The sequence below is a fragment of the Phymastichus coffea genome, unplaced genomic scaffold, assembly GCF_024137745.1.
Source record: "Phymastichus coffea isolate CEN01 unplaced genomic scaffold, Cenicafe_Pcof_1.1 PCOF00076, whole genome shotgun sequence".
Lineage (NCBI taxonomy): Eukaryota > Metazoa > Arthropoda > Insecta > Hymenoptera > Eulophidae > Phymastichus > Phymastichus coffea.
The window spans coordinates 42,700-68,049 of record NW_026706887.1 but is presented as its reverse complement, the minus strand read 5'-3'; the positions used below and the strand labels follow the sequence as shown (position 1 = coordinate 68,049).

Here is a 25,350-nt window from a genome sequence, read left to right as displayed (position 1 = left end):
ATGAACGGAAATGTCAAAAGTTCAAGTTTCAATTTTGAATTGGACATATTGCTTCTCAACAATGCTATATTGATATGAACAATGATTGTACATCATTAATTTAATTACAACCCCTATATATAGATTACCCTTAGAGTAACTGGCGTAATGAATGTTAGTATATTACGTTGACACTTGTTATTACCAATAAATAAGAGGCAGTATAATGCTTTTCCGTTAAAGTATAATTGTAAGGAGAATGCGAAAAAAAAATTTCCGATCGGCGCCATCGCGAACTACCCCTACAGTCCGTCAAATAACCGCTAAACACAGAATTTTATCGTTTTTTTGTTCAAACATCGAAACACCAAGACATACAATATTAAGCAATGGTTCTTTATGTAATTATTGCTCCAAAAAATGGGCTCGAAAAATATCATCGGTCGGCGCCCTCGCGAACTACCCATATAGCCCGTCAAACAACCGCTAAACACCAAATTTAATCGTTTTTTATGTTCAGATATCGAACCACCAAGACATATAATGTTGAGCAATGGTTTTTTATATACTTATTGCTCTAAGGAAAGGGCTCGGAAAATATCTCCTGTCGGCGCCCTCGCGAACCACCTCTCAAGCCAATCAAACGACTGCTCAACGCTGATTTTCATTATTTTTACGTTTTAATTTATATTTATCAGGAAAAAAATGCCGAGTGACTCATTACGTAAGATTTTCAATAAGAAGGAAACTGAAAGTTTCCTCCTCATCGTCTTGGCATACTATCGGTATACCCCTAAATTATGCGTGTAAATTCGCGTCCTCAATCTCTTTTCCTAGCCTTAATATGTATAGAATATAAATATCAATTGATTATTATCATCTTATAATATTATTTATTTAATATACACGGTACACGGCCTGTAAAGCGCAAGCTATAAAGCGCCATATTGACCTTTTTTGTGAGTTGGTCAATGTGCTGCTTCCATAGTCAAGGTATAAAAAAAATATAAAAGTTATAAATACTTTATAATATTTTTATTTTTATTTATTTTTATATCATTTTCGATATGGAATTATTATCTGTAAACCAAAAGAAATGAAATATATTATTTACACTATCGGGTATGAATTTATACACATAAACAATTCATATTCACACTTGAATCTGTCTGGTTAGCTATGCCCCAGTAATGGCCTTCCTAATATTGTGCTTGTTTTTTCCAATATCTGGAGGTCCTTCTTTCTGCAGAAAGTTTCTAAAAAATGAAAATCTTTAAAAAAATTATTATCTTGTTATTGTAAAAATATTATATATTGTAACGTGGTAAAACCGTTTAATTATTATACTCGCGTGATTATATTAATTATATTAAAAGTCAATGCTCACTACTTATCCGGGGGAGCACGAGAAAGTATGCGTCAGTCAACCAATAATCGTTAATAACCTATACTAAAATGGGAGTGAGTGGAAGCTATAAGATATGAGAGACTCAAAGAAAACACTTGTTAGTAACATAAATTGGATCTTTTATTATCCCTTAAAATCTACAAAAGGTCGGCCCGCGCGTTTGTTTACATGAACGCTCGCTCGTCGACAACACGCTTTGCCGGTACGCTCGCTGCTCTTTGTTATTAGAGCCGTTGCATGCACGCATCGAATGTTAGCATCAAATTATTATTCTACGCTCGCGATCGCGAAATTAAGCTGGCCAGCTTACCTTCTACTTGCAGGCGATCGGAGAAAACCACGACAAGTCGCACAGCACGGAACAGTTTTTATATTGTTAGTTTTGCTCGCGGGTCGCGAATGCGCGCACACACTGGTTTCGCCCTCGATGGCGAAACCTCACACACTCTCTCTCTCGTTCTAGCCTCAAACACGTAGCTGGACAGCACCCTGGTGGCTGCAACTCTGGATCACTGACTGCTGTCTTTCTGATGCGCGTAGACGTCAAGGGCATGTGAATTAATCGGTGCGGTAGCGTAAGCGGACGGACACTATGATGGTCGGTGCTTCACTTGTTCAAATTCGGTCGCGTGCGTTCCGTCTGCTCGCGTGCCGAATTCCTTCGTTACCTATTTTGTCCCCCCGGCAGGTGCTGCCCTCATAGACAGCAATTAAACTAGGTAGTCAGCGCTAATTTGACGTTTACCGTCACAATATATATATATATATATATATGTATATATACAGGGTGGGCCATTTTAATCTATAGGGGACAATATCTCAGATGCTTGTGCACATACGAAAAAATGTTTCAGATAAAAGTTGGAGGGGATAATGGGGGACACATCAACGGGTACCAATGACTTTGACCTTGAAGTCGGTTTTGAAGATTATTTCAAGGTCAGAGTCATTTTTTTAAATGGAACCACTTATTTTTGACTCCGGATTTGAAAAGAGCGGGAAATTTTACGTTCAAAATGATATTTTTATCAAGGTCATTGGTAAGGGCAAATAAAGGTCAAATTTGAGGAAAACGTTAAAAAACTGATGTAAGCTTGGAATGCACGTTGACAACGGCACCTCTGGTTTTGAAATCTGGATCCGAGAAAATTAATAAGCCAAAAACTCAACAACCCAATAGCCCAATAACCTAATAACAAAATTTTTGTTGAGAATTTTTTATGGTAAGATCGCATACATCGAAAAGTTCTGAACGACTTCCTTGGCGAAGTAAATCGCTCTAGTTCGAATTTCTCCTTTGTTCTTGATTGCTGACTTAGTTGTGGTAGTTAGATTTAATTTATTAGAATGAGAGGGAAATCACTTAACCCATTAACGCTCACAGGACGGTTTTTCGAGACCTGAGTTTGAACTATTCTCATGTCATGAATTCTCGTGGAAAAAATTCAGGAACCATTGTTTCTTATGTTTTCGAGTGTCCTCTTTCCAATGATGCTGGTTAAAATTGTCGCTGAAAAACTTTTACGGTCTAAAAATCAAAAATAAATAAAAAAAACATGATTTTCTGATTTAATTTTTATTTTAAATCGACTTTTCGTTCCCTAAGCATTTTTTTAATGCCTAAAACCCTTATAGATCGCGGCCTCGAGGTTTTAACTACAAGTTACTATGGTTCTCCGGATATGAAAATTTTTCGTATAAACAAAATGGCGGCCGAAGTGAAAATATTTATCTAAAACTTTACAAATTTTTTTCTCGAATACTATAGATTTTCATGAAAATTTTTAAAGAACAAAAATGTCTTAGAATTAGTTATAAAATACTCTCAAATTTTTTCAGAATCATCCGAGAAAATTTTGGGATTTCGGAAAAGTCTCTGAATTGAAAATTTAAAAATTATGTCGGAAAATTTTGAAATAATTTGAGAGCGTTCTTTGTTTGTTTTTAAGACATTTCTATTCTCAGAAAAATGTTCCTAAAGAGTATACTTTTCGAGAAAAAAAATGTTAAAGTTTGCTAAACAAATATTTTGTTTACCAAAAACCATGCACTTTACGAAAGTTTTTCTGAGAATAGAAATGTCTTAAAAACAAACAAAGAACGCTCTCAAATTATTTCAAAATTTTCCGACATAATTTTTAAATTTTCAATTCAGAGACTTTTCCGAAATCCCAAAATTTTCTCGGATGATTCTGAAAAAATTTGAGAGTATTTTATAACTAATTCTAAGACATTTTTGTTCTTTAAAAATTTTCATGAAAATCTATAGTATTCGAGAAAAAAATTTGTAAAGTTTTAGATAAATATTTTCACTTCGGCCGCCATTTTGTTTATACGAAAAATTTTCATATCCGGAGAACCATAGTAACTTGTAGTTAAAACCTCGAGGCCGCGATCTATAAGGGTTTTAGGCATTAAAAAAATGCTTAGGGAACGCAAAGTCGATTTAAAATAAAAATTAAATCAGAAAATCATGTTTTTTTTATTTATTTTTGATTTTTGGACCGTAAAAGTTTTTCAGCGACAATTTTAACCAGCATCATTGGAAAGAGGACACTCGAAAACATAAGAAACAATGGTTCCTGAATTTTTTCCACGAGAATTCATGACATGAGAATAGTTCAAACTCAGGTCTCGAAAAACCGTCCTGTGAGCGTTAATAGGTTAACACTGTTTGAGGGAAAAAGCCGTAACGGCATAAAAAACCCTTTTATTAAATGAAACTAGAAATTACAACGATGAAGATAACGCGGGATAGAGACGTCGCGCGGAGAACAATGGTCGTTACCATGCACGCACTCACACGCTCCGCACACAAAGGAGATTGCTATACGATGAACTTACAATCACTTTCACGCATCCGAATTACACTGAAACGATAGAACAGACCACGTGAGTGGACGAGAACCTTGTATTACGTGGGTAATACAAGTGATGTTGCACGTGGGTGCACGAGCACGTTATCCGAGAACGTAAAAGGCGCGAGGGAGCTCCGCACGCGGGACGATGTCGTCGACGACTGCCGGTTACACCGGCAAGAACCGCCATGCTTGGCGCGAGTGGCGCAGCGCCGTAAGGTGCTGCCGCCACGCTAGGCTTAAGGCCTTAGCACCTCATACACTCTCACACACACAGACACGCTTTAGCTGCGCGCGCAGCTTAACTTAATTTGAAAATACATGTTTGAGTAATATACGTATGCGTTAATACATATGTATCGTGTTGCGACGTAACATACTGTCGGCCACAGCTGCGAGATTAAGGGGGTTCCAGCGCGGAAAGTTCAGAGATATGATATAACTCATTTTATAGATTGAAATGCGCTGAATCCAACGGTATCATTCATTACCCCCCTAGCCGTGGAAAATTTTGAGATATATCATCTCAAAGTTCGGATCTTATACATGGGTTCTTATGGAGCAGAGTAGAAATGAGGTTAAAATATGATAATTTACTAACCTTAATGGGAAAGTTACGCGACAAAAAACTTATTTTATATAGATAAAGCCTTCAGCTTTCTAATGGTACATCGCAAATGGTGTGGAGCCGTGGAAAATATCGAGATAATTAGTAAAAACTGTACGCGAAATTGGACGAGCCGTTGCACATCCGGCTAGCCGACGGTAGCCATGTTAGTTACATTGCGCATGTCAAGCGCGCGTCTTTTGAATGTTATGTTCTGATAATAACAAAAATATTAAAATTTATTTCATTTATAAATGATGAATTTATATTATAATGATACACAAACAATATTTATCATTCTAAGAACGTTTGAAAAAATGGAAATTGGAAATTTTAGTATTACTTGCAACGATTACCGAAAATCGTAGACTCGCGCGAGGTTAACGAGCGGCTAAGCGAGGTGAGCCGCGTTCGGTTCGCGAGAGAGAGAGAGCGCGTAAGGGGCAATGACCGGGAGGGGAGGCTCCGACCGGCAGTATGACTGTGCCACTCAGTCCGTTCGTGCCGATAACCTCCATTTTCCCGAGCCGTTCGAATTTTGTGTTTGTTTGCCATTGACGTTGCGACTTGCGTGGGTGAGTGCTAGCAGCAGCAGCAGCAGCAGTAGCAGCAGTAACAACTGCGGTAGCAACAACAGCAACAAAAGTATTGGAAGCAGTGCAGCGAGCAGCGAGTCAGTCGATCAACTGTTTGATTGTCGGATACGGTTGGCCACCGTATCCTCATTGATATTGCGGTAGGTGCACCTTCTTTCCCCTTTGTTAATCATTGTATTAATTTTGCGTGCGAATCCGCGCAGCGAGCGCGAAGAATTTGTTGTTGCGTGCGAGCAGGTAGTTCGCGGGAATCGCGGTTTTTTCTCTCTCTCTCGATTAGCGTGTGTTGTCATTCACGCGTGCGTGCGTGAGTCTCTCGGCCAATTCCCCGTGTAATTTAATTAGCTAAATAAAGAGCATCTTAATCGTTATATTCGAGTTGAACAGTCGTTATTTTGTCATTCCTTTGTCCGGAGGTCGCGCCAGTGTTTATTTTCAGGAGATTCGAATTCGCCGGTTGCGAAGCACGAATCGTGCGAGTATCACTAGACGCGAGTCAGTAACCTAGGTTCCAGTGGCGGCCGCACGAGCGCTATTAGTAAGAGCGACAGCGCCGCCAAGCGGCGAGTTGGGGGAACCCAACTCGGAGAAGTAGAAGACTCTGCGCAGGCGCACTTCGGGGCAAGGTAGGTTACTGTGCTTTAAGCACATAGATAGCAAGGCGTCGTTTAGTCGCATTTAAAGGTACGTTTGTGTGATTTTAGACTAAACGGCAGCCTGTTACATACTATGTAAATAATTTAAATAAAATTATAAATTTTTCATATCGATTTGTCGACAAAAAAAAACAATAAATTAATATTTTCAGGTGCAGATTTTTCTTATTTCATCACAGATTGCGGTAATAATTTCTGGCTTGGAAGTAACTCGTACTTTGTTACCAACACTAATAGATAATAAAATTTTAATTCCTTCTTTTGGATTTTTTAAATAAGCGTCCTTCAACACGTCTTCTGTTATACCTTCTTTCGCAAGCTTATTGATAATAGCTGGTTTAACAACGTTTTTTAACACTTGCAATTTTCTTTTGTTTGCATCAACAATTTGTTTAACAATTTTTTTATGTTCATTAGCATCTTTATTATTCTGCATTTGGCTGAGACTCACTGTATCACTAACTATTTCTTCATAAGAAACATCTAAAATATCGACTAGACTTTTCAAAGCTTTAATATCCTCTAACGCATCATGTAGAAGAGCAATATTTATATTAGGTAAATACTCCTGGATTAGAGCTTCTTGGGTCCAAGAATTCTTTTTATCCTTCGCCCTTTCAGGTAGCTTCTTCTTGAAAATATTCAAGGTGTCAGCGTATCCATGTACTAAATTAACGAACTTATCATACGAATTAAACTGTTCGAGTAAAAGTTTGATTCTCTCGGCATCGAACCTTCAAGAAAGTATTATAATATATTAAAAAAAAAGAAGTACTCCGCAGACGCAAGAAAATTATGTTTGACTGGTGAATTACCGAATAACATTATGGCCAACTAAAATAATATGTGGATGAGAAGGATTGGATTTGAATATTTCTAAATAATTCAAGAATCCATCTACAGCTTGTTGCCTAGATACACTTGCCAACTTTTTTCCTCGATAAAACAAACTGCTACTTTTAATCATTAAACCAGTTTTCAGTGATGCCATTGGTGCAATCGGTCCCGTTGGAACTATGTGAGCACTATACGATGTATTGCCATCATAAGCAGCAATCTTAAAAAAAAACAAAAATAAAGAGTTAGTTTTTAAAAATAAATAAGTTTATTGGAGTAAAAAGTGCGTACCTGGATTATTTGGTCTTTCTTCGGATTCAGACCAGTGGTTTCGGTATCAACATAGATTAATTTATAATTCTGGGAACCATCGGGATTATGACTAGGTAACACTGGATGAGGTATAGCATTGGTTACTCTGGGCAAATTAATTGGAATATTAAGTGGAATTTCAAGTACACCACTTAGCCCTACATTACTTCCATAAGTGATACCTTCTTTTTTTTTTTGACCACTTGATTTTGAAGATCGTGCTATTTTCAAAGCTTTCTTGCGCAACTTTCCTACACGACTACTAGCATACAAATTTTTTCTAATTTTTTTCAACTCTCTAACAATTCTGTACTTTATACCTGCTTTTACAGGACTAAAAGTTAATCTTTCAAAGACTAAATTGATCCATTCATGGCCCAAATTTTTTGGCATACTGCTGCTGCAACTCGGAAAGAAAACGATTCAGATCCGGAAAAGTGTTTTGATTTCGGACATTTTGATGCGACTAGATGGTTAAAAGATTCATTCGCTTGTGTGGATGCTGCTGGTGCAATTTTTTTAACATCATTAATAAAACGACTGAATATTTCTTCCAAAGCAGTTTTAAGATCTTTATTATCTAAAGGTTTTTTTCCAGGCAACCTTTTATACTCATAATTCTCTTTATCTTCATGAAAAGTACAGAGAGTGTGATCTCCAAATGCATGAGGCACTATTGCCTGTAATCTTTCTTTAAGAATATCAGGTTGACCTTTACATTCCGCGATCACACCACTAAAATTTTCAGTAAAATAGTCTACCAGTCCCGCTGCCACAGACAACCTATGCAAAGCGTTGGACAAAGATTTCACCGTATGATTCTTATCAGCCCAAAGCTCAATATTATGTGTACAAACTTTACGTAATAATGCGATAGTACTGGAATCGTTATCCATAATTAGCCTAGCACCATAGATATTAAGTTCCTTGAACAACGGATTATCAGTAAACAATTCCTTTGCCATATCTGCTTCCATTCCTTTAGCTGAACCGCTATAATTATTTCTACAATCGTGTATTTTGCCTGAACTACAGGACCGACAAGTTTTTGTACGGACTGCGAAAGAACCAACTTTTTTTGTGTGAAAACACATCAATACACCATGACCTATACGACAATTAACGTTTCTCAATGCAAAGCTTTATAACAATTACTCATGCGATATTTTTAGCTTACATAATAATATTATTTTATTTATAGTTTTTTATTTTGAATAAAAAATATAAAAACTATTTGAATATTTCCTAAGTATTTCTGTAAGTAAAAGTATTGCAACTATATCGAGGTCCTATCAAATTATTTTTACCTGACAAACTATTATAGGCTCTGCCGGTTCCCCTTTTTTGCCAACCTGCGTCATAACCGAATGTTAATCCATATTTGTCTTTTTCATTCCTGAAAATAAACGCGATAAAAAATAGAAAGTGAAATACACAAAAATTATTACAATTTTGTTACATTTTATTTATAGCAAATATTGCCAACTTGCTGAATACTAAAATATCGAAGCATTTGATACAAATATTGTCTTACATTAGTGCAAAATTTCTTATCTCAACAGTTACATACATAACACTCAAAATCATGAAAGTATACATCAGTTTTTAGGTAAATATCGTCATAACATATATAAGCATTGAATGGAATAGTTAGATGATTGAGTTCTTAAAAAATAATATCTTGTTTATCATAAATGGAGAATTGATAAAGTAAATGTTATCAGTAACAAACTGTAACAGGCTGCCGTTTAGTCTATAATCCTGCAAACGTACCTTTAATTGCGACTAAACGACGCCTTGTTATCTCTGTGCTCAAGGCACAGTAACCTACCTTGCCTCGAAGTGCGCCTGCGCAGAGTCTCTTCACCGTTCCAAGTTGGGTTCCCCCAACTCACCGCTTGGCGGCGCTGTCGCCCCTTGCTAGTAGCGCTCGAGCGGCCGCCGCCGGAACCCAAGGCGTCGATTCGCGTCTACCTGTACTCGCACGGTCCATGCTACGTAACCGGCGAATTCGAATCGACGTAAACACTGAAAATAAACACGGGCGCGACCTCCGGACAAAGGAAAGACACAATAACGACTCTTTGATTCGATAGAAACGATAAAAATGCACTTTATTAATGCAATTAACCTACACGGGGAATTGGCCGAGAGACTTACGCACGCACGCGTGAATGACAAGACACGCAAATTGAGAGAGAGAGAAAAAACCGCGATTCCCGCGAACTACCTGCTCGCACGCAATAAACAAATTCTTCGCGCTCGCTGCGCGGATTCGCACGCAAATTATGACAATAATTAAACAAGGGAAGAAGGTGCACCTACCGCGAGAACGATGAGGATACGGTGGCCAACCGTATCCGACAAACACGCTGTTAATCGACTGATCCGCTGCTTGCTGCACCGCTTCTATTACTGTCGCTGCTGTTGTTGTTGTCGCCACTGATGTTGCTGCTGTTGATGCTGCTGCTGTTGCTGCTACTGCAGTTGCTGCTACTGCTATTGCTGCTGCTGTTGCTGCACACCCACCCACGCACTCAAGTTCGCAATGTCAATTGGCAAGAACACACGAAAACTCGAACGGCTCGGGAACACGGAGGTTAGATCGGCACGAACGGACTGAGTAGCACAGTCATACTGCCGGTCGGAGCCTCCCCTCCCGGTCATTGCCCCTTACGCGCCCTCTCTCTCCCGCGGACCGAACGCGGCTCCTCTCGCTTAGCCGCTCGTTAACCTCGCGCGAGTCTACGATTTTCGGTAATCGTTGCAAAACAAAAAATAAAAAATAGTAAAAAATTACAATTTCATTATAACAATGATTCAATAAAAGTTGAGTGTAAAAAAAATCATAAAAAAATTATTTTTATATAAATAAAATTCTAGCTCATGCAGATCTTTCTTATATGTGAGTATAACTGCGACCAAAAAAGTCCTACTTGTCTGTTATAATATCATTGACTTTCTTAGCCAAGGCTATTTCTTCTTTCAAAACATTCAAGCATGAATCTTTAGCGAGGGCTTCAATTGCTGGGCCTACAATCCTTTCATACCTTTTGAGCAAAGTATCTGACACGGTGTTGATATTCAGTGCAGATAGTAATATATTGAATTGTGTTTCACCAATTCCAGCATCTATAATACCTATAAAATATAACAATCAGTAATAGATCATTATTAAAAATAATAATTATGATCAAAAGTAGAAATCATTTACCAAGCGCTGCTTTAACATTTGCTTTAAACAGTACACTATTGCCCTGTCTGAATATTTTTCCTGTTCTTACTGTTTTGACCTTACCGCATTTGTAACATTTTATATCATAAACATATCCTAAGCCTTGCTGGACTTTATTTACAGTGTATCGAAAAGATAAGGGTATGTCACAGCTGCAACACCACATTTCTTGTGCCAATATGCTAGGCTCAAATAATTCTCTCCCAGCCAAAACATCACCTTTAACTTTAACCGTGGCCGCATCGTCATTTTTTTCGCTTTCCTCCTTTTCCTATAAAATATATTATAAATAAAATAATCAGTCACGTATTGTTTACATATTTTTGTATCAAGGTATCTCACCTCGCATAACCTCTTCGACCTCTCTCCTCGATCTACGCTTTTCGTTCGTTTCACTGATTTTTTTTTAAATTGACCTTTGCGAGATCCTTTTGTGATTCTCTCGTTATTTCTCCAATTGTTTTTATCCTCGCTTGTAGAAGCGTCATCACTCATTTCATTAATAACAAATATCAACAAATGTTGACAAACACATTACGCTTACGATCGCGCAAACAGCTGGTGCGACACTCGTATACTCACCGTACAGACATATAGGTTAGGTAGTAAGGCATGCTTTCCGGATGTACGGTCATCTAAATCGAGCTGTTCATTGGCTCATTGTAAACAAGATCAAATCAGCGACTGTATATTTTATTGATAAATAAAATATAATCTTAAGTTGCTCGCTTTCATAATATTTGGGCTTTAAAAATAATTGCAGGATTTACTAGCATCAATTAAATATTGCGAATACGAATTTAATTTTGGGCGGAGTTTGACCTCGGCTGTAGTCGCTGGAGCCCCCTTAATTAGACCTTTAATGATCGAGCAGTGTTAGACTTAACAAGAGCTTACATTGACTAGTTGACCCATTCCTGCTTACTAATCTAGGACGGTCTTTGGTTTCTTTACATGAAGAGCCAGTTTTCGTTGAAGGGACTGGTCTCTTGATTAGCATCGACATCGCAACCTGATTGATTGAAAGCTATTTGGCTTCAATTTCTCTTAAACTACTAATACAACGAAACGAACGATTTACAATGTCTTAAATCTAATGTACAACTAATTCTACCCAAGATCATCCGGTGCCATAAGTTTGACACTTCACTGATCACGCTTGTCCTAAATTAACGTCGACGAAAGGTTGGAGTCTCCGCGATTGTGGGAACCTGATCTCCGGACAGGTATCGCGCTCCAAAGATTGATTCTTTGGGCATCTGGCTGTAGAGCACTCTGTACTCTACCTTTCGCGGGCCAGGCTTCAAGCACTTCCAGAATACCCCATGGTTCGACTCGTTCATGGCAAACCAAAGAGCACACATCTGGGGCTAATCACGAGTTCGGGAGGGTGACTTGAGACTCCAACGGGTCCGCGTTTTCCTGATCTACAGGGAGCACACAGAGCCGAGTAATGTTCCGTTTGTAGATTCCGGAAGCCATCTTCACCGATGCTACTCGAGCAATGCCATCGCTCCCAGGGTGGATCTCCACGACGACACCCAGCGGCCATCTTGCGCAAGCAGGGTTGTCCTCCATCGACACAACCACAGATCCAGGTGATAATACGGTTCCGGAATTCAACCACTTCTGACGAGTTTGCAGTTCATGCAAGTACTCCTTGTGCCATTTACTCCAGAAGGCTTGTCTAGCTTTAGAGACGAGCTGGTAGGAAGTGAGGCGATTGTCCGGAACTGAAACATAATTTTGGTCGGGTAAGAAATTGAAGGAACGCCCGATCAAAAAATGAGCTGGAGTTATCGCAAGGGAATCGTTTGGGTCAGCAGAAATCGCGTACAATGGTCGAGAGTTTAACACGGCGGCGATTTCCTTTAACAATGTTTCCAATTGCTCGTACGTGAGCTTTTGGTCCTTGACGACACGATTCAGATGGTGTTTGAAACTTTTAACTGCCGCCTCCCACAAACCGCCGAAGTGCGGTGAGAGAGGTGGATTAAAGTTCCACTCAATCCGTTCGGCTGCAGCAAAGGTTTGAATCGCGTTCTTAAATTCGGGTGAATTGTGTAATTGGTAAATCCTTTGCAGTTCGCTATTTGCGCCTACAAAGTTAGTACCATTGTCAGAGTACATGGTGGTCGGTTTGCCGTGCGTGGCAACGAACCGACGAAAACACGCGAGGAAGCCCTCAGCTGAGAGATCGGATGCTACCTCGATGTGGACAGCCTTAGTGGCTATACAAACGAAAACGGACCCATACACCTTAAGGAAACTTCGATTTCGATCCTTTTTTTCTTTGATCATAATCGGACCAAAAAAATCTACGCCGGCCTTCGCGAAAGTGAACGCAGGGTTTACTCGAGATTCTGGAAGGTCTGCCATCTTGGCGTGTGAGAATTTTGGCCTTTGCCGAAGACAGGGTACGCAGCGGCGCAAGACATGTCGAATCTGGTTTCGACCGTTGAGAATCCAAAACCTTTCGCGTATCCTGTAAAGAGTGGATTGGACCCCCCCGTGAAGATTTCGATGATGAGCGTCGCGGATGATGAGATCTGACACGTGATGGTTGCTAGGTAGAAAAATAGGGTATTTTTGATTGAATTGAAGATTTGAATTTTTCAACCGACCACCTACTCTGATCAGTCCATGCTCGTCTAAGAAGGGATTGAGTTCATCGAACTTCGTTCGACTCCTGAAAGCGCCGTTGGGGCCTTTGGAAATTAATTTCGTAGTCGACTTGAGCTATCTTATCTTAGAACTAAAACATTCTCTTTGGATGAGAAGAAGGATTTGGCGTTCTGCGTAAACTATTTCGGCTTGGGAGAGGTAACGAATCTCTCGTTGCGATTTATTCGCATCTTGGGTATCGTCTAGTAGTGATTCCCTTCTACTCCAACGGAGAAGATATCCGATGGACCTAATAAGGCATCCGTAATCAGAGAAACGAGAGTAGACGTTACTTCCAGAAGAGGCTGTGAATAAAACAATTCCCTCTGTCGCGCCTGGAGGATCACCTAACGAGGATTCTTCCGATGAAGGCCATTGATCTTCAGGAAGAGCTAACCATGGAGGGCCCGAATGCCAGAGGGGGTCAGTTAAAAGTTCCCTGGGTAGCTGTCCTCGGGATAGTGAATCAGCCGGATTGTCCTTCGAACGAACATGTTTCCACTCGACCTTCTCACCTAGCGTTTGAATATCAGTGACTCTGTTCGCTTCGTAGGTTCTAAGTAGATGAGGAGCTTTGTCTAACCAGCAGAGAACGATTTTTGAGTCTGTTCTAAGAATTGTTCGCACGATATTGAAAGTCAGCTGGGTCACCAGTTCGACATTTAGTCCCTTCAGAAGGGCAGCGCCAGAGAGTTCCAAACGAGGTATGGTGTGATGACTAAGCGAAGCAACCTTGGATTTACTGCAAGCTAACCTAACAGTGACATTTCCCGCAGAGTCAACGGAACGAATGTAGATGTACGCGCCGTATCCCTTTATCGACGCGTCGCAAAAACCGTGTATCTCGGTGGATACTGGGTTCGCAACGTCATATCGCAGATACCTTGGTAACGCGACTTCTCGCACTAAAGGAAGTTGTTCAGCTAAAGCGATCCACTTGGTGTGGATGTCTTGAGGTAGAGATTCGTCCCAGGTAATGTTAGCTTTCCAACATTCCTGAATTAATGTTTTGGCATACAGGGTTAAAGGACCTAATAAGCCTAGAGGATCGAAGATCCTCGCAATCTGGGAAAGGAGTTTTCTTTTGGTAGAAGCTAACGCATCAGGGTTTGCGGAATATGTGAAGACATCTCGTTGTGAGTCCCAGATGATTCCGAGAGTCTTCTTTATGGGGTTCCCTTGTATGCCGCAATCTAAATCGAAGATGTTTTTATCGATGTTGTCTAAAGCCGACGGATGATTCGAGGACCATTTTCGTATCACGAACCCCCCACGACTTAAAAGTTTGATCATCTCGTCGCGAATCCTCATGATGTCCTCCAGCGTGTCTGCACCTGAAAGGAAATCGTCAACGTAGAAGTCTCGACGAAGTAGCATTGCTGCCCTTGGGAATCTGCTCTCTTCATCAACGGCTAGCTGATGCAATGTTCGAATTGCGAGAAAAGGAGCACACTTCACCCCGAAAGTTACAACGTTGAGAACGAAAGTTCGAACTTCGCCTTCGTGGTACCATAAGATCTTCTGGAACTTCCTATCGTCGGGATGAATCCAGATTTGTCGGTACATCTTTTCGATGTCGGCAGTAATGACGAAGGGATGAGAACGGAATCGCAAAACTTGCTTCCACAGAGTTTCCTGAATGGTCGGTCCAGTCAACAGCATATCGTTCAACGAAATGCCCGTGGAGGATTTTGCAGAAGCGTCGAAAACGACACGACATTTCGTCGTTTCGCTGGACTCCTTGATCACCGCGTGGTGAGGCAAGTAGTAACCATCGTTGTTGTCGTCCTCGCACAGCGTCATGTGGCCAAGTTCCAGGTACCCGTTGAATTCCCTTTCGTAGTCTGCTCGGAACCTGGAGTTAGCATCAAATTTGCGCTGCAACGCCTGAAAACGCTGTAACGCTTGGTGTTTTGACAAACCTAGTTCGAATTTGCCTGATCGAAACGGCAGACGAACGATATAGCGACCCGAAGCGTCGCGTGTCGTGGTTTGAGCGTAGTACCTTTCGCACGCTACGTCCTCTTCTGACTTGATGGGTTGATAATCCACGTCTTCCATCGCCATGAATCTTTCTAGGAGTGAATCTAACCTCACCGCATTGCACGAAACGGAGTTGGGAATCGTTGATAAGATTGATCCTCCGGCTGCTATCCAGCCGAAAGAAGTTTTTTGAAGAGTGATTTGGGATCTTTCGTCATTTAGCTTGATTTGCCCTATGGCAAGAGAAGACAGAGTTGGACCTGACGCTAGCAAGACATCGACCGGTCTGGGTATATGAAATTGGGGATCTGCTAATTTGATATTCTTGGGGATGTTGAATTTCTCCCGAGGGAAAGTCTCATTAGGCACCTTCTCAGCTATTTTAGGTACAATCAAAAAGTTTAATTGATGTTTAGAATTATTATATGTAGAATAGAAAGTGGCAGTAGTGTATTTTTCTGAGACAATATTCGCATTGTCTATTGCTCCGATATTCACAAAGCATTGTTTAACTGGTAATTGTAAACGATTGATAAGAGATTGAGTCATTAAGTTTGCGTTAGAACATGAATCTAGTAATGAGCGTGCCATGAGACGTTTTCCTCGGCTTGACTGAAAGCTTAAAACTGCTGTAGTCATAAGTTGAGAATCGGGAAGGTATGCGATTGACGCGAATGTTTGTTGGCTTAGTCATGGTTGAGACGTCCCGGACGGTTTTGAATCGTTCGCGGGTTGAGGGGTAGATGAACCTGATTTTTTATCTGCGTGTAGAAGGGTATGATGATCCTTATGACATTTTTTGCACCTTTTTTCGCTGGTACAGGAAGCGGAGTGGACGTATAAGCAATTGCGACATAACCCCTTTGCTTTGACGAGTTCCCACCTTTCGTTCAATTTCGCCTTATTGAACTTTTCGCACTTGTAGAGTCTGTGGGATTGACCGCATTGAACGCACGCGTTGTTGCTGGTCGTCGAGGTAGTAACGAGTGTGTTGGCAATGTTTCTGGAGACCTTTGCCGGGGGTTCTGCTTTGCTACCTGCCCCTTTTCTTTTGGACTGGTAATCTCGTTTCGGAAGTTCACCTATCGCTCGTTGTTTAAATATTGAATCCTGAACGAAGATGTATAATTCTTCCAATTTGGGGATTTCGCGATTTGAGTGTTTATCTATCCATAGCGACAGGAGATACCCGGGCAGGCATCTCTCGAGAATTCGCAGGACAAACTCGTCGCAGATCGCAATGTTTATTGTTTTGAGCATGCTGACGTGCTGACGGACGGTGTACATAAGGGTGGCTGTGGTTTCGGCGGTTGGATTTTGAACGGGAGCTGACTTTAGCAGAGTGTCGAAGTGCTCGTTGACTAGAACACGTCGTTGATCGTAAGCGTTGCACAACGCTTCCCAAGCTAAACCGTAGCTGACGTCGCTGGGGTCAAGACAGAATTCCTTTATTACGGTCGCTGCTAAACCCTGAACTGCATTTTGAAGCTGGGATAGTTTGACGCTTCCCGCCATTCCTGGACGATCGTGTATAAGCGCTTGGAAGTTGGCTTTCCAAGGGACCCAGTTCTTGTGGTTCCCGTCGAATTTGGGCACTGTCAACGGTGCGAGTTTTGCCACGTTAGTTCTCTCGATGAAGGTAGCGGTGTTATTTCCGTTGAGCATACTGGAATTCGCGAAAGGGATCGCTGGGGGTTTGTTCATTTTCGATATTCGACTTGCTACTTCGAAATATTCGGATTCGAGTTCGTCGAATGCGGCAATGTGGGGATGCTCAGGTTGCATCGAAAGAAGTTCTTCGCGATTCGCTGAATAACCTTGATATATGGTCGAAAGGGAATTTATTCGTAACTCCGCGTTCGTCGCATCTGGCGATCCCTTTGCTAAGTATTCTTTGAGGGATTTCAACGTTTTTGTAAACCTATTAAATTTCTGTTCGATATAAATTAGGCGTTTTTCTGCGTTGCCGCTGGCTGGAATAACCTCGTCGTTATTCATTTTGGGTATTTGTTGGATCAAAATAACGCGTTATGAATCAAATTGAAATTGACGTTAATTGAAGTTTCAAAGAAGAAGAGAGAAAAAACATATGATTGAAACGGACAACGAAATTCTACAATAATTGAATAATTAAACAATGTCAAACAATTGTCTACAAACTTATTTAATGGCAATTAATCACTAGTGGATTGTAAATTGCTTGCTAAATTCGAATAAACATGAAATGCTAACAATGACTCGAGTACTAATCAATGCGCAATCGTATTTTAGTTTGATTGATTCACTTAATTTAACAAGAAGCAGACAACAAAAAATCAAAACGCTAGAATTAACTCAGTTAAAATGGAATTAATCGTTATAAGTGGAAAGCGAAACCGTTTGTTCGCAAGCGTATGTTTATTTATTGAAGCAGAGAAAGCGAGAAAAGGAAGAAGAACACTTATCTTAGTTAATGGAAAACGATGTCGGTGGCCGCTGCGTGTAAGTCCCCCTGGTCGGAAGCGATGGCAAGGCTGATCGGCACTGACGACTGCGCACGTTGTTGCGCACGCTGGATGACTGCGCACGCTGTTGCGCACGCTGAATGTTTGCGCACGCTGTTGCGCACGCTGAGTGTAGGCAATTGCACGAGGCGCGAATAAACGGCGGGAGAGCGAGCGAGAGAGAAGATAAATTGGCGGGCTGCACTTGTCGGTGCACGTTGCGCGCGTTTTCGCGCGTTTTGATATGCACACCTTTCCCTCCCCACACACTCTCATACACTTGCACTCGCGCGACGTCCCCTTTTCCGAGAATGAAAAAGGAGAGAGAGAGGTAGAAAACTACCTCACAGGAGGCACCATGAAAAGTTCTGAACGACTTCCTTGGCGAAGTAAATCGCTCTAGTTCGAATTTCTCCTTTGTTCTTGATTGCTGACTTAGTTGTGGTAGTTAGATTTAATTTATTAAAATGAGAGGGAAATCACTTAACACTGTTTGAGGGAAAAAGCCGTAACGGCATAAAAAACCCTTTTATTAAATGAAACTAGAAATTACAACGATGAAGATAACGCGGGATAGAGACGTCGCGCGGAGAACAATGGTCGTTACCATGCACGCACTCACACGCTCCGCACACAAAGGAGATTGCTATACGATGAACTTACAATCACTTTTACGCATCCGAATTACACTGAAACGATAGAACAGACCACGTGAGTGGACGAGAACCTTGTATTACGTGGGTAATACAAGTGATGTTACACGTGGGTGCACGAGCACGTTATCCGAGAACGTAAAAGGCGCGAGGGAGCTCCGCACGCGGGACGATGTCGTCGACGACTGCCGGTTACACCGGCAAGAACCGCCAAGCTTGGCGCGAGTGGCGCAGCGCCGTAAGGTGCTGCCACCACGCTAGGCTTAAGGCCCTAGCACCTCATACACTCTCACACACACAGACACGCTTTAGCTGCGCGCGCAGCTTAACTTAATTTGAAAATACATGTTTGAGTAATGTACGTATGCGTTAATACATATGTATCGTGTTGCGACGTAACATACATTTTAGTAAACATGTTGAAGTAACTTGAAATACATTGTTGTAAAATGCAAAGCAAAGTTCTTATTTTTAAATTTTAATTATTCAAAACCTGGACTAGCCAAGTATCAATTATTACCACTGTCTATTCAGCACTAATCTCCTAATTTTTGCTCTTATCAGGAACAACGTCGTAAACGTAATAGAAATATGTTCCCTTTAGGGTGTATCATTTAATTGAATCCTTTCACTATTCGGGGTGCTTTATTTCAGTGAGTCCCCTTGCCTCTTACTATTCAGGGTATTTTATTCCAGTGAAGCATTCTTAATTTTACGTTTAACCATTAAGTAAATGCTCAAACTGAGCGCCATTAGCTTCAATGCACAATTGACATCTTCTCAAAAAATGTGTTAAAGTTAAGAGAAGAACATTTCTTGGAACTGCTGCACAAGTCTTCGTATGCATTCCATCATGTCTTCTCGTGTCGGTTATTGCTCATAACAAGTATTTTTTAGGTATCCCCAAAGATAAAAATCAGGTGAAGTTAAGTCAGGCCAATTAGGGGGCATTGCAATGGGCCCTCCACGTCCAATCCATTGATTTAGGTATCGTTCATTGAGATAATTTCTTACTATTCAAGCAAAGTGTGGTGGTGCACCATATAATTGTACCCACATTCTTTGTCTAGTTTCCAAATCAACATCTTCAAGTAAACCAGGTAAATGGTATCTCAAGAATTGCAAAAAATTGTGTTGATTTACATTAGTGTCAAAAAAGTAAGGGCCAATTAAATAGCCATTTACAATCCCACACCATACATTTAAACTCCAATGATATTGGTTGTCAATGCCTCGATGCCAATGTGGATTGACATCTGACCAGTAATGGAAATTATGTCTGTTTAGTTCACCAGTATTTTTAAATGTCCCTTCATCTGAGAACATAACACATTAAATTAACTCTGGATGCTGTACCGCTCAGTGACAAAATAGAAGACGTTCTGCAAATTGCCGAAGCGTTAGTTCTTGAGTTAATGTGATGTGGTAAGCATGGTATCTCAGCGATCTAAGAATTCTAAGAGCTGTCGATTTTGGTATGTCATGTTCTCTTTCAATTTGCCGAGAACTAACATGAGGATCAAGGTGGACAATCGCAAGGTTCGTTATAACGCGATTATCATTTACATCATCTTCATGACGACGACGTTCACGATTGTTAAAAATAGAAATGCGTAATTTTATTATTAAGTATTTATGTATTCCGTATCTATTGTAAAGTTATTTGTTTGTAATAAATTATTTAAAAACTAGTCTAATCAACAGCAATGTTGTATAATATTATAAAAATTTGCCTCGTTGAATTCACGAGCTCAAGCTAATCTTCAGGCTACGTGTTATTCCGTGCTGTGACGGGAAAATATCGATTTTTCTGAGGGAATCCTTGAAAAATTAAATTGAAAGTCGTACTTTCCGTGCCGTGTCGGGAGAATATAAGTTCTCAAAAGCTGTAGTGAGACTGTCAATTTGATTTGAGATTTTGACCGAAAGAATCGAGAATTTTCAAAAGCTGAAACAATATCATTAAATTTCAGCAACTTTCATAATCCTGGTTTGAAAGTTGCAGGTCAACAAGGTGAATAAGATATGTAGGAATAGAGTAATAAACAAATGAGTTATTGATTTACAAACAAATTAAACTTTGGAAATATATATATAAAGAGTCAATTTGTAAAGAGTCACAAAATGCTATGGAAATAATAAAACAATTTGTAAATAACTAGAAACAAAAACTATATAAACAAGTAAAACAAAAATAAATCATTGTTATCTCCATAGCAGCAAAAGGATATATAAGAGAGAAAAAAGCTGGCGGAAGAGAGTTTTTGCTTTGTACATCTCAGAGACAGGTTGGTTATGTTATTTAAACAAATAAATTCTAAAATAAATTTATATCATGATAATGAATTTCATTTGCTTAGATTTAAAATAATTCTTCGGTTATTAATTTAATTATTTTTAATGGTGCCGAAACCCGGGAAATTATCGACCGGATAAAAAAAAAACCGAGAATTATTTTTAGAAGTGTAAATTATAATAGAGTGTAATTCCATTTATTTTATTTTGAGTTCGAAATCAAAATGGCTCCAAGAAGGACACGATCTTCAAATACTCCAACGGATCAACCTCCAGCAAAACGGAGCAGACAAGGTGTACAAACACGGACAAACAGAAGAAGGCCTTCTCGCGTTATTATCGCTGAAAATAATAACAGACTTGTCAGCAATGCAACTTCATCTGCACCTCGTCAATTTTCACCTGAACCTCAACAACCCTTACCATTATCAGATGACAAGGCCATCAACACTGAAGAATTGGTCGATGTTCACGAGCGTCATGAAAACTGGGAAAATAGTACTACTTTGCCGTCATCAACACCAGCGTCTGTGAGTCATAATGACGTAATCACACGTTTGAAAATACGTTTCAATCTGTACGCGAATCGTCAATAAGCGAAGGCAACTCTCTTTTAGTAAATCGATTAACGACTGCTGAAGCTCTACCGCCTTTTAATGGAGACCCGTTAGCATTTTTACAATTCAAAACTATTTATGAACAACCAACATTATCTGGTGGGTACAGCAATAGCGAAAATGTAACTAGACTTTCTGACGCTATCAAAGGAGAAGCTCGTGAAGCAGTCGAAGCTTTAATAGCAGTAAACGCAGATCCGAAAGAAATAATGGAAAGTTTAGAATTAGAATATGGAAATATTAAAGTAGTGGCTGCTAAAATCGCGTCTGATGTAAAAACTTTACCACACATCGACTCCGAAAAGGGGAGTATTACGCGTCTTGCAACAAAATTAAAAAATGCTACAACTACTTTTAAGTCGTTCAAATTATCAAGCTATTTATACAACGAAGAATTAATACTTAGCGTTGGAAATAAGTTGCCTTCCGCTTTGAAATATACGTTTAATCGATATGCGGAGGAACAATCTGATGAAAAATCAGATTTAGAGAAATTGAGTGATTTTTTGTATATTGAGGCTAAAAGAGCAGCCAAAACAGGAGTTTTTAGTCTCGGAAAATCAGCTGAGACATTATCAAATCGTTCGAATACATCTCGAGATACAAGAAACAAAAAATATGCTTCATCTTTAGTTATAGACAAGTCAAATAAGACCGAAATTGAGAAAACAAACTCTCATAAATCTCGTATGTGTGCAGTATGTAACAAAAATCATCCAATTTGGAAATGTGACGATTTTCTCCGAGAAAAAGTAGATAGACGCTGAATTTTAGTAAAACGTAATAAATTATGCATGAATTGTTTATCGCCTGGGCATTTAAGAAAAGTTTGTAAATATGGAAAATGTAAAAAATGCGAACAAAGTCATCATACATTATTACATTCTGAAAAGTCCAATAATAATTTTAATTCGATTGAACAAATTAACGTTGAAAGCGCAAATACAGCGTCAGAAATAAATCCACCTTTATGACTAGAATCATCAAAAGTTTTATTAAAAATTGTTCCTTTAAGGGTAATCGGTTTCAAGAAAGAAGCAAGAACATTTGCTTTACTCGACGAAGGCTCTACGATTACGTTAATTGATAAAAGGTTCGCAAAAAGCATTGGTTTGAGAGGGTAAAGTACGAGTTTAACATTAACCGAAATAAATTCAAAAACAGTATTACCGAATTGTGAAAAAGTTAGTTTTGAAGTATATGGAATTTTTGGAAAATATGAAGTCGAACATGCTTTAATAGTGGAAAACTGTAAATTTCCCACTCAAACTTTAAGTAAAAATTTAATGTTACATTTCAACAAATTAATAAATCATATTGCTTTACAACCTTATTATGATGCACAAGTTGACATTTTAATTGGACAAGACAATTTAAAATTAATAGCAACTAGAGAATTTACAGAATTAAATAAAGATTTAGCAATTTCTCGTTCTCGGTTAGGATGGACTTTATACGGGAACACTTATCGCAATTGCAAAAAAACTTGTATAACGTCAATTGCAAATAAAATATCAGTTTGTAACTCTGAAAATGAATTCATAAAAGAAAATGAACAAGTAGATGAAAGACTGAATGAATGAATTAAACAATTTTTCGATTCTGAAATAATAGGTGTAAATGAGAAGTCTAAATCAAAGAATAATAACGAAAGAGCTATAGAAATTTTAGAAAAATCAAGTCATTTTAAGTGAGATTCGTGGGAAACCGGACTTTTATGGCGAAATGATGTAGCTCCTGATATTGACAGTAAAATTACTGCCTTAAAAAGATTATTTATTTTAGAGAAAAAATTAGATAAAGATTCTAAATATGCAGAAATGTTTTATAAAGAAATGGATTGAATGTTAGAGAAAGGTTATGCAAAACAAATTGATAAGAATACAGAAAGATCTAGAATATGGTATGTACCAATTTTCGGAATTTATAATATTAATAAGCCAAATAAAGTCCGTGTGGTTTTTGATTGTGCTGCAAAAACAAATGGAATAAGCTTAAATGATCAACTTGATGCAGGTCCAGATTTGCTTAGACCATTGCCAGGAATTTTAATTAGATTTAGGCAATACGCAGTAGCAATAAAAAGCGATATTTCAGATATGTTTTTAAGAGTTAAAATTATTGAACATGACAAAGCGATAAGATATTTATATCGAGGGAGAGATAGACATAGAGAACCCGATGAATTTGAATGTACTTGCCTGATTTTTGGTGCTGCATCGTCACCAACATCTGCCATTTTTATTAAAAATAAAAACGCACAGAGATATGCGAAATCTAAACCTCTTGCAGTTCAAGGTATAATCGATGACAGTTACATGGATGATTTAATTTCAAGTCAAAAATCAGACAGCACAGCGGTCGAATTTATTCAAGGTGTAATAAAAATTAATTCTGAAGCAGGTTTCCAAATGCACGGTTGGGCTAGCAACAAATCCGAAGTAATAAATAAAGCTCTAAATATTGAAGATTCGCCGAAAAGTGGTCAAACATCTCTCGGAAAAACTGAAAATGAAAGGGTTCTTGGAATGTATTGGGATACGGAGACGGATGAATTAAAATTTAACGTAAAACTTGCAAAAATTCCTATACAAATTTTACGCGGACAAAGAATACCAACGAAACGCGAAGTATTAAGTGTAATTATGTCCATTTACGATCCTCTCGGCTTGATAGCACCTTTCACGTTAAAATCTAAAGTATTAATGCAGGCTAATCATCGAAGCGGAATTCACTGGGACGATAAATTGAGAGAAGAAGAGTATACTTCTTGGTTAATTTGGCTATCAGAAACCGAAAAAATAAAACATTGTAAAATTAATCGATGTTACACTCCCTCAGGTACCAATGAAGAAGCGCAGCTTCATGTTTTTTGCGACGCAAGTATGATAGCTTTCGCAGCAGCGGCATATTTGCGCTTTGAAAAACATGACGGAAAGGCGCATGTTGCTTTAGTCATGACAAAAAATAGAACGGCATCTTTGAAACGAGAAACTATTCCGCGATTAGAACTTCAAGCAGCATTATTAGGAGCTAGACTAGCAAATTTTTTAAAAAATGAACTTAGAATTAAAATTACTCGTCGCGTTTTTTGTTCGGATTCATCTACTGTAATTCAGTGGATTAGATCAGAGCCCCGTGAACATAATATATTTGTTGCTAATCGTTTAGGGGAAATTGCTGAACTTACACAAAGCTCTGAATGGAAATGGGTACCGACTGCAGACAATCCAGCGGACGATGCTACGCGACTAGAAAATGATGCATTGAGATTAAATAGTCGATGGTTTAATGGACCAAGTTTTTTATCTCAAAATGAAAAAACATGGCCGGTAGAAAAATTTTTAACTAAAAATGAAAAGAATTTTATTAAAAAATTGGAACAAAGAAAAAATTTTATTTTCACGATAACTACAAAATTCTCTGAACTTCCAATTACAATACGATTATTAGGTTGGCAAGGATTGCTAGTACATGCAAATCGAATACGTAAAATATTTCATATTTGGAGAGAAAAGGCTCATGCCAACTCGAGTAACAATTACTTTCGGAATTCTTACGAAAATTGGAACACATTTGTTCAATCTAAATCACTTAAAGAGCGAAATAATGAAAACGAAGAATATTTATATCGAATAATTCAGGCAGAAAGTTTTCCAGAAGAATTGCAAAAATTAAAACACGGAGAGTCAATAAATAAACAGAGTAAAATAGCCATATTAAATCCATATGTAGATAAAAATCAAATTTTACGAGCTAGTGGTCGAGTGACTTTATTACTCGGAGATTTTAATAACGAACCTATTATTTTAAATGGAAAACATTCAGCGGTGAAGAATTTAATTACGCATTTTCATAGAAAATATTATCATAGCAGCTCCAATACTGTAATAAATGAATTACGTTAACTATATTATATTATTGGCCTATGAGGCATCTTAAGATCAATAATTAGTAAATGCATAATATATCGACTTCATCGTGGGAAAGCGTGTGCTCCGTTGATGGCAGCTTTACCGCAAGCTCGAATAGCTCTGAATTCAAAGCCGTTTAGTCATTGCGGAGTAGATTACTTTGATCCGCTGCTTGTTAAAATAGGACGCAGGCGAGAAAAACGATGGGGAGTACTTTTTACTTGTCTTACTATTCGCGCGATTCACCTTGAAA

General features: G+C 38.9%; 4 protein-coding genes across 4 annotated transcripts; 1 reads left to right on the top strand and 3 right to left on the bottom strand.

Moving 5' to 3' along the window:
* Nucleotides 1-5,342: 5,342 nt before the first annotated feature.
* Nucleotides 5,343-10,983, bottom strand: LOC131668291 (uncharacterized). Its single transcript, XM_058942348.1, has 9 exons — nt 10,831-10,983; nt 10,468-10,759; nt 10,190-10,394; nt 8,561-8,649; nt 7,708-8,310; nt 7,233-7,573; nt 6,920-7,161; nt 6,556-6,838; nt 5,343-5,471 (listed from the first exon to the last, which is right to left on the bottom strand). The coding sequence occupies exons 1-9, from the start codon at nt 10,981-10,983 to the stop codon at nt 5,343-5,345; spliced, it is 2,337 nt and encodes a 778-aa protein (XP_058798331.1).
* An 879-nt stretch (nt 10,984-11,862) lies between these two features.
* On the bottom strand, nt 11,863-15,684 carry LOC131668290 (uncharacterized). Its single transcript, XM_058942347.1, is given in 1 exon segment — nt 11,863-15,684. A coding segment is annotated over 1 exon segment (3,822 nt).
* A 141-nt stretch (nt 15,685-15,825) lies between these two features.
* Nucleotides 15,826-17,133, bottom strand: LOC131668289 (uncharacterized). The gene has a single exon (XM_058942346.1). The coding sequence runs from the start codon at nt 17,131-17,133 to the stop codon at nt 15,826-15,828; it is 1,308 nt and encodes a 435-aa protein (XP_058798329.1).
* A 5,894-nt stretch (nt 17,134-23,027) lies between these two features.
* Nucleotides 23,028-25,091, top strand: LOC131668288 (uncharacterized). Its single transcript, XM_058942343.1, has 2 exons — nt 23,028-24,515; nt 24,828-25,091. The coding sequence occupies exons 1-2, from the start codon at nt 23,028-23,030 to the stop codon at nt 25,089-25,091; spliced, it is 1,752 nt and encodes a 583-aa protein (XP_058798326.1).
* Nucleotides 25,092-25,350: the final 259 nt, after the last annotated feature.

What these genes read in the sequence shown, in the direction of transcription:
- LOC131668289 (XM_058942346.1), bottom strand. Translation starts at nt 17,133, where the DNA reads ATGAATAACGACGAGGTTATTCCAGCCAGCGGCAACGCAGAAAAACGC.
- LOC131668291 (XM_058942348.1), bottom strand. Translation starts at nt 10,983, where the DNA reads ATGAGTGATGACGCTTCTACAAGCGAGGATAAAAACAATTGGAGAAAT. An exon ending in AATGATATTATAACAGACAA is followed by an intron (nt 8,650 to 10,189) that starts GTAGGACTTTTT and finishes GTTTATTTTCAG; the next exon opens with GAATGAAAAAGACAAATATG. An exon ending in AAGAAATAGTTAGTGATACA is followed by an intron (nt 5,472 to 6,555) that starts GTGAGTCTCAGC and finishes TTGCTACCGCAG; the next exon opens with TTGTTACTGCTGCTACTGCT.
- LOC131668288 (XM_058942343.1), top strand. Translation starts at nt 23,028, where the DNA reads ATGTTAGAGAAAGGTTATGCAAAACAAATTGATAAGAATACAGAAAGA. An exon ending in AAAATGAAAAAACATGGCCG is followed by an intron (nt 24,516 to 24,827) that starts GTAGAAAAATTT and finishes CGAATAATTCAG; the next exon opens with GCAGAAAGTTTTCCAGAAGA.